At 32.6% G+C, this 9,336-nt stretch overlaps 1 protein-coding gene across 1 annotated transcript; it reads right to left on the reverse strand.

Moving 5' to 3' along the window:
- Positions 1-5,259: 5,259 nt before the first annotated feature.
- LOC131620899 (uncharacterized) lies at positions 5,260-8,767 on the reverse strand. The gene is made up of 7 exons (XM_058892085.1): positions 8,602-8,767; positions 7,044-7,131; positions 6,918-6,954; positions 6,729-6,802; positions 6,561-6,654; positions 6,384-6,466; positions 5,260-5,870 (listed from the first exon to the last, which is right to left on the reverse strand). The coding sequence occupies exons 2-7, from the start codon at positions 7,113-7,115 to the stop codon at positions 5,694-5,696; spliced, it is 537 nt and encodes a 178-aa protein (XP_058748068.1). The 5' UTR covers positions 7,116-7,131; positions 8,602-8,767; the 3' UTR covers positions 5,260-5,693.
- Between the last annotated feature and the right edge of the window lie 569 nt (positions 8,768-9,336).

Consider the following 9,336-nt stretch of genomic DNA (forward strand, 5'->3'; position numbering starts at 1 on the left):
AAGGATGGAGGAGAGAAATAACGATAAGGCAAAGGCGGAGATCGCTTTGCAAGTTCGCTTCAATGAGAAGAACAAGAGGTCAAAAGGAAAATGGTTTATGAAGATTAAGGTGAATTTTTAGAATGTTGGTGGAGGAGAATCTCCAAATTCGAAGAATTCGACTTGTCAAAAGGGTGAGAGAAACTTCCACAAAAATGGTGGTCAAGGCAACTTCGCAGGTGAAAAGGGAAAGTTTGACAAGAGTAAGCTGCAATGCTACAATTGTCAAAAGTCGATCATTTTGCAAGAGATTGAAACGCTAATAAGAAAAAACCTAAAGCGGATAAAACCAAGGTTGAAAGATAAGATTTTGATGATGATAACATACTCGTGGTCATGATCACGGAAGGAGAATGAAGTAGTAATAAGTTGCATGACAGCAGCAGCAGTTTTGAGAACTCTGTAGAAACGTGTTGTGACCGGTTACGTAAAAACAAAAATCGATTGCAGAGAGCAGAAATGGTTATGATGAGTTTGAAAGGGGGAGCTCAAACCAGTGAGGAATGGTATTTGGACTTCAGTTTCTCAACTCATATGACAGAGAGGAAGGTTTGGTTTGTCAAAATCAACAAAGCCATGAAGAATAAAGTGAAATTCACGAGTGATGCCACTTTAGAGGCTGATAGTACCGGTGATGTTTTGATCATGAAGAGGGATGATGGGCATTCCATGATCAAGGATTTATTTTACATTCTGAGAATCTAATGTAACATTTTAAGCACTGGAAAATTCCTTAAGAAGGGTTAAAAGATTCAGATGGAAAATAAGGTGCTATGCGTCATGAATGCAAAATTGGGTTTTGATACTTAAAGCTCATATGACTGCCAATAGACATTTCAAGTTTGAGATGAAGGTTATGGAGCATAGATGTATTGGTACAGCGGCTAGTGGAGAAGAGTGGATATGACATTATCGTCTTGGGCATCTCAATTTCTGAGATCCCAATGAATTGCAAAAGAACATAATGGTAATCGGATTGTCATCCATCAACATACCGGCTGATATTTGTGAAGAGTGTGTGCATGCAAAGCAACACAGGGGTAAATTTAGCAAGGATGCAGGTTGAAAAACCAAGCATCACCTTGAGGTGGTGTATTTCGATGTGTGTGATCCGATGTAAGTTGATTCGGCTGGTGGCAATATATACTTTGTCACATTTGTCGACGATTATGGTAGAAAGCTGTATACATACATAATCAAGAGAAAATATGAGGTATTCAAAGTGTTTAAGAAGTTCATGCCCATGATTGAGCAGCAAAGCGATCACATGCTTAAAGTTCTTAAAACGGATGGTGGAGGCGAATATGTCTCAAATGACTTTGGGAAGTATAATGATCAATAAGGGATAGTACATGAGGTAGTACCACCATATACACCGCAACAAAACAGTGTTGTCAAGAAGAAGAATCGTTGATTATGAACATGGTGAGAAGCATGCTGAAAGGGAAGAAATTGTCGAAAGAGTTATAGGGAGAAGCGGTGTCCACAACTGCCTATTTGTTGAATAAATGTCCAATAAAGAAGCTTGAGAAGATAACACTGGAAGAAGCATGGTCTGGATTCAAACTGAATCTGGCCCATTTGAGAGATTTTGGTTCTGTGGCGTATCAATGTTCCAGGATAGCTTAGAAAGAAGTTGGACTATAAGGGTGAATTAATGATATTTGTTGGGTATCACTTCACTAGAGGTTACAAATTGTTTGATGTTGCAAAAAAGGAAAATTGTGATCAATCGGGACGTTGTAGTTGATAAATTGAAGCAATTGGAGCAGCTTGTAACTGGTTACAGACAGTCGCTAATCGGTTACATGTAGTTGTTAACCGGTTACATGAAAGCTGTAACTGGTTACACCTTCAAAATTTTAGATTCGACAGAAATAAGAAGTGCATAAGTGTTGCGTGTCGAAGCTCAAAATGAAGAGAATGTTAGAAGGTCAGCAAGGCAAAGAGGTTTGCCTCAAAGATCCAAGATTGTGAGATGTTTTGTGACAATGAAGTCGATGATGATGGTGATTTCATCCATTTTGTACTTATGGTCGAATTCAAACTCGTTAAAACGGAAGAGGCCTTAAGTGATCCAAAGTGGATTTGTGCTATGAAGGAGGAGCTTGAATCGATTGAGAAAAACAATACTTGGGAGTTACTTGATCTACTGGAAGGAAAGAAGCCGATTGATGTAAAATGAGTCTATAAGGTGAAGGCAAATCCCAAAGGTGAAATAATCAAGCATAAGACTCGATTAATTGCAAATGGATTTTTGCAAAGAGAATGCATAGACTTTGAAGATGTATTTGCACCAATTGCTAGAATTGAAACCATAAGGTTAGTTATTGGTATTGCGAATAATAATAATTGGTCCATCTATTAAATGGACATGAAATTTGCATCTTTGAACGATCTGCTTGAAGAGGAGGTTTGTGTGGAACAACCTCTGGTTTTGTTGTGAAAAATAAGTAAGGAAGGTTCTACAAGTTGAGAAAAGCGTTATATGGTTTGAAGCAAGCTCTAAGAACTTGGAACAAGAGGATCATTCTTTGTCTATACGTAAACGACTTGCTGATTACCGATAGCAATGAAAAGTGTATTTCTAAGCTCAAAAGTGAAACCATATTAAATCCCAAATAAATAAATAGTTAATGTTACAAGACTAACTTCATTTTAATTTTAAATTTAACACATTTTTATTCATTTTAAAATATATAAGTAGTTATTTGCCATATTCATTTTATTTTTAATATATCACTAAAGAGTATTCTAATTAATCTCATTGCAAAACTGTTTATTATTAATTAATGATGATTAAGTTTAAATATTTAACTTTTTTATATAAAAAATAATAAATTATACATTAATTGTTATTTTTTATAAAAATTATATATAGTGTTTGTTTTAAGGAATGAAAAAAAATGTTTTAGAACATTCAACATTTTCTTGAGAATAAGCTCAACTAAGGGTCTGTTTGGTAAAAATAGCGGTTGACTGATAAGTTAGCTGATAACTTATAGCTTATGACTGATGACTGATGACGAATGACTTATAGCTTATAGCGGATGGTTGAGACTAATAACTTATAAGGTCATTGAAGTGTTTGGTAAAATTAGCGGTTCAATTAACTTATAAATGTAAAATGACATAAAAGATATTTAATATATAATTATTTTATTTTAAATTAAATAAATTATAAGGGTTAAAAATGGATTTTAATTAAAATAATAAGGATAAAAAAGGAAGAAAAAATAATAAGCTATAAGACATAAGCTAAAACGCTATTTGAAATAGCGTCTGAAAAATAAGCTATAAGCTAGTAAAATAAGCTATAAGCTCGTGATAAAAAGACCGTTACCAAACAAGTCTAAATTATCATATGAGCTTATAAGACATAAGACATAAGCTATAAGCTCGAAAACATGTCTTACCAAACAGAGCCTAACTCTGTTTTTCCACTATTATTCACATTTACATTTACTTATATTTTTTTATAATTTTAAATTAAATAAATTTTATAAGTTAAAAAAAAATAGTCAAATATAATCCTAGATTTCAAAGAATGTTATTTTCTAACTTGAACCAGACACCATTATATTTTGTAGTAGTAAAAAAGAAAATAGACCATAATAATAAGTTTATTTTAATTTTAAATTTAACACATTTTTATTCATTTTAAAATATGATAAGTAGTTATTTGTCATATTCATTTTATTTTTAATATATTACTAAAGAGTATTGCTAAAATATATAATAGATATACAAAATATTTGTTCATTATTAATTAATCATTAATTTTAAATATTTTACTTTTTATATAAATAATAAGAAATTATATATTTATTATATAAATAAATATATCTAGCTAAATTATAAAATATTAGTATTCTTTAAGTTGTTTGCCATTTTCATTTTATTTTTAAGTATGGATTAGCTGTAATTTCGACGCTCATGAGAATAAAAGATGTCAAGTAAAACTTAAGGAAATATTTGATATTTTAGATTGAAACTTGACGAAGAGGTTGTCATATTGGCGAAATTATGTTATACTAGGACTTAGAAGGTTTTTTGAAATGAATCGAAAGTGAGTTGGACGAAGGTAATTTAAAATAAGCCCGATAATCGTATTTTGTCCTTATCCGTTCCTTAAAAAGGACGCGTGGAAATTTGTGAAAGGCGAAGTACATGCAAACGAGAACGTGTCATTCTCTGGAGAAGAGGCTGTTGTTTATCGTTATTGTCAAAGTGGTATAAATAGGAGTAATAGCACCAGGAATTCGGATTTTAAATATTGTACCAAACTCAAAATCATTCAAAGTATATAAGTGTTGTTGAGAAAGAGTTTTAAGAGAATATATACGTACGAAACACCATCTTTTTATTCAATGTCAATTTACTTCCATTAACATCATTTTCATTCCATTTAAATTCCAGTCAAAGCTACTTTTCTTGCCAATCCTTTTCATAAATTGTCTATGCACTACTTTTAAATTTACTATTAGCATCGAAGAACTTACCATTGAGAAAACTTAAAACAAAACTATACACATATGTCCTATGATCAATCTAGTCGATCTTGTAAGTAATTATAATATCAATTTTGAAAAAATTCAAGGTAAACAATATGTTGTAGGGATGACAATTTGACTCATCCCTAGTGAATACTCACAAACTACTCATAATGGATATGGTTAAATTCCGCATAAATGGGCACGAATATGAGTGCGGTATAGGTACCTTACTACCCATTCTGTCTCATACCCGCACAATATATATAATTATATACTTTAATTTATATTATTACATTAAAATAAATGTCTATCAATTTTCAAAAATACATCGATGTGAAACCATTATATATGTAAAGTGTTTGTTTATTTCATAATTCAACAATAAGGTTTTTTTAAATATTTAATTGTTCTTAAAAATTAAAATGATATGATATTTTATAGTTGATATATTTATCTTTTATTAAAAATGCAGGTAATAGATACGGGAGTATTTACATACCCAACCGACACGGATACGAGTGTTAAAATTGTTACCCAAACGAATATGTATGAGCTCGAACACAGGAATGTTTTTCATCCGCAAATATGACACGAATATGAGGATAAATATCCCTAGTGTGACGTTTTAGAGTTTTCATACAATTTTCTAAAATGAATCACTATGCCTCGCTGATATAATTAATATTTGAAAAAAAAACAATATATTATTAATATTCAAATTTTAAAAAAAATGTCACAATTTAAAATATAGAATTGTTTAACTTTATTTTTATTTCTTTTAATATTGATTGAGTTAATCATGTACTTGGATTTTAAAAAGTTTGAATATACTACATCCTCTATCAAATATAAGAAGAAATTGAAACTATTCCAGACCCACAACTGCAACTATACTCTTCATAACAAGACACGGTAAGAAACAAATTTTGCAAGGTGTTGGCATATTCAAATACTGGCTTGTTCCCTTGCATAGTCGCTACAATTTTTACTTGGATAGAATTTTTGGCCTCTGAATATGTACGATTAAATGAAGTCTCATTTTGCTTGTCTCCAAGAACATGCAAGCATCATTGATTGTGTGTTCCATGGAATCCCATAATAAGGACAAATCAGAAAATCGTCTTCATCCCTTGAGTAAATTTTAGGGTCCTTCTTGTCTTAGTAGTTCCCGGATAGATGTTTGTCCAGAAAAGCTTTAGCCAGATTACTGAAGCTCACACTTACTTCTTCAGCTGCTGCATACCTCTTGATGACATCAACAACTTCAGGCTTTAAAACCTCCTCTTTGTTAGATTCATTACAGACGTAATAAAGTGCCCCGAGTGCATAATTTACCTGATCAGGTAAAATACAATGGTTGTTTATCAAATTGTTAGGCGATCTTTTATGGAAGTTTAAAACTCCGATGTACATCTCAAGGAAAGAAACATTATATGCTCTGTAACTACCAGAAGCAATTCTGAGAATAAGTTATTAGTGGTGTAAATTTAGTTATTATAAGGGTATATAATAACACAAGTTTCTGAGAAATCAAAAATGGAAAATACAAAAGCATGTTTCAAATGATTGAATTTCATATGAACAATCAAATACACTTTTCATAAACATACATTAAGGAAAAATGTTAGTGATGAAGTAGACAAACAATCTAAAGGGTCTTCAGTAACAGCATACCAGAATTAATACCTTGAATTTGAGGGGTAAAAAGGGGTAGACAAGCAATTATGTTCATAGTTTGGCGATATTCTATGGCCTACAGCCTCAAGGGTCTACATTCAACTTGAGATTCAAACACAATCAAGACACAAAAAAATGAAACAGCGTCAACCAGCAATTTCTAATCCTTACAGTATTTCTAACTGGGCTTGATAAACATTCAATGATAAGAGGAATCCCACCAGCTCCTGTTATAATTGCAGCATTGGCTGGATCTGCAATTTTTCTTTAAACTTATTTTGTCAACTAGAAAGATAATTTATCAAGTAGAAACCACAATATCATGAAAGGTAAAGCAGCCAGAATTACCAACACAACAATTGCAGATCCCTCCAACACCAAACTCTATAAGCTTTTCATTGGGTTCAGTAATGCAGTCAAGGAAAAGTTCCAAAACATTGAGCTGCAATTATGCAAGGGCGTCTTAGTACATCTTATGTAGTTTGTCTTTCTAAAAAAAAAACCCATGGGTCATACCTGGCGTAAGAAGTTATAGTTGTAAGGATCATAGGCAAAGTTGGCTAAATTTGCCAAAATCTTCTCTTTTGTTTCTGCACAGCACAGGAAACACCGCCAAACAGGGAGATGTCAAAAATCAACAATCCTACAAACAAAGGCATTGAAAGATTGTTTAATTCACAATGTTAATTCATGGAAACAGCATACCATTCTCAGATGCGTTCTGAAACTGGTTCACCAGCTCCTGAAACAAACGGTAGCCATCTTAGATTCTCCTTGAATGAAAGCAAATCATCACAACACATATGACAAAAAAAGAAGAGGAAAACGCACCTGAAGGTATTGCAATCTGGAGGTTCCGTATCTTCCTGTTCGCTCTTGCTGCCTCTGGTTATTGGTGAACATGGATGCTGTTCTTAATCTAATCAATAAAAGTGAATATTGAGGATTAATTGATTGATTGATCAGGGTATTATATTATACTATCTTATTCAGAATTAGTCACCAATAATCATAATAATAATAATAATAATAATAATTAAAATGTTCAGAAAAAGATTTTTTTAGAAGGCAGATTCAGAATTTAGATAGAAGACAGTGTTATCAACATTGACCATAAATAGAAAAAAAAAAAAAGTAAATCAAATATGAAATCCACTAAATCAATGGAAGCAAGTTGAACAACAATAAAAAAAATTGTTTAGTGAAAAATAAGAAAAAAGAGTGTGAGAGGGAATATCAGTTCTACAAGTAAGTGAATAGTCTTTGGTCAAGCCGTATTGTCTCTAGCGATTAAGAAAACAGAAATATAACCTTACTTTTCTCTAAAATAAATTGTTATCTTCAACTTGCTGGTTTAGAAATGTGTTAGTGTTGTAAATTTGAATGGCAAATAAAAATGTGAAATGACTGTTTGAAAAGGGGTTATAGGTTGCATGTCAGAGTCTAAATGTAGAATGTCCCAGGGACGACCATGCAGACAAAGATATTTTGTGTTGGGAAGTCTGAGGGGCGCCGAGAGCGACAACAAATTAATGTTCCAGGACTACCAAGAGATCGGAACTCTGGGAAGATCATGCAAACAAAGATATTTTGCGTTGGGAAGTCTGAGGGGTACCGGGAGCAACAACGAACTAATGATTCGGGACTGCCAAGAGATTGGGACACTGTCCCGATCCACCTAAAACCTTAAGGTATTAGGTGTGTGGGTCACCTATGTTGTTAATCCCAATGTCCCCCTAAAATGCTATGGTGGTATAATGGATAGTGGGATAGACACTATTGCAATTGCAAAGACTAAAAACCAGTGTATAAAGTAAACATAAATGCTCAAAAATAGAGAAATACACAAAATTAAAGAGAGCATTATACTTAATAGTTAAAACCCCTATAGTATATAGAGCAATAAAACTTAAGGAGAGAAGAAGAACAAAGCAGACTGAACCAGAAGTAGGAAAACTAGAACATAACAGAATGAAGAACAGAACATTACGGGTTCGGATAGAAATTTATATCCTTAACAGAAAAGATAACATTAAAAAAAAAAATGAATCTATGAAACAGAGCTGGGTTTCTTCTAAGCTTTAAGTAAAATGCAATATGAAAAAACAGCCCAAAAAGTAATTTTCCCCGGGTATGGTCATTCTAAAGGAAGCAAATTATCATAAGATTGTTCCCTAAAACAAATAAGGTGTTTGAAAGTGGAAACTATTAGAGGAGCATATCAATAGTGTTATTGATGATTCCTCTTTCACTAATGTTGATAGAAAACCATGGTCAGAACATTTATCAAACACTTTGCGTGCAAACCAGAAGAGATAATAAGATTGATACAAGTGGGGCAAATTTATAGAGAAGAGAATAGAACGGAGAATGGTGGTCAACGACTTACCAAGGGCGACACTGATTGAGAGCGGCAGAGATCGGGAAACTCAGAGAGGATATGCAAGGAAGTGTCTCCGGGCTGGTTGTTTGGGCTCAGTTAAACAGGATGCCACTTTCAGACAAATCTCTTCTTTTTTCTTTTTTTAGGGGATGCTTCTAGTCCTAAGCATTATTTGTTCACCTTTGTGAAAAATCTAAATTACCCTTAGAATTCGGAAATAAATTTCTGGATGCACCTCATTTTCATTCGTTTTTGAGTCAGGTCTTAGACTATGTCAATTGTTTTTTTTTTTTACAAAAATGCATCTCCCTATATCTTATGGAGCTCTAGACATTATTTTAATCAAATATGTGTGAGAGTTTATTCTCTTTCCTCGCTTATCAAAATACTCACAAAATTCTCAAACTCTCTTAATGTTGAACACAGGAGGGTAGTAGACTAGAGATTAGTGAAGTTACTTGCCCGACAAGTTAACTTCACTATGGATGAAACTATCAAGTTGAACTATGTTGTAACTGTAATAACCATTTTCTATTAGGAAATTAAGAGATTATTAGAAGTTAGTTATCATACCTAACTGAATAAAGTTATTATGAGAAGTGAATAGTTTAGCATCATACGGTAGATTTGTGTAATTCTTCTTTCTTATCAATGCAATGTTAGTTATTCAACATTGTTCAATGGTGTTTTAGTTTAACTTTTTTATGGTATCATCGACCTGTGACTTTATCTTCACCGTTT

This window comes from Vicia villosa, linkage group LG7 (genome assembly GCF_029867415.1).
Source record: "Vicia villosa cultivar HV-30 ecotype Madison, WI linkage group LG7, Vvil1.0, whole genome shotgun sequence".
Lineage (NCBI taxonomy): Eukaryota > Viridiplantae > Streptophyta > Magnoliopsida > Fabales > Fabaceae > Vicia > Vicia villosa.

Excerpts from the sequence above, each read along its gene's own strand:
- LOC131620899 (XM_058892085.1), bottom strand. The coding sequence starts at position 7,115 with ATGTTCACCAATAACCAGAGGCAGCAAGAGCGAACAGGAAGATACGGA. Across the intron at positions 6,955-7,043 it reads CCAGATTGCAATACCTTCAG|GAGCTGGTGAACCAGTTTCA; the intron begins GTGCGTTTTCCT and ends CGTTTGTTTCAG. Across the intron at positions 5,871-6,383 it reads CAAGCCCAGTTAGAAATACT|GTAAATTATGCACTCGGGGC; the intron begins GTAAGGATTAGA and ends TTACCTGATCAG.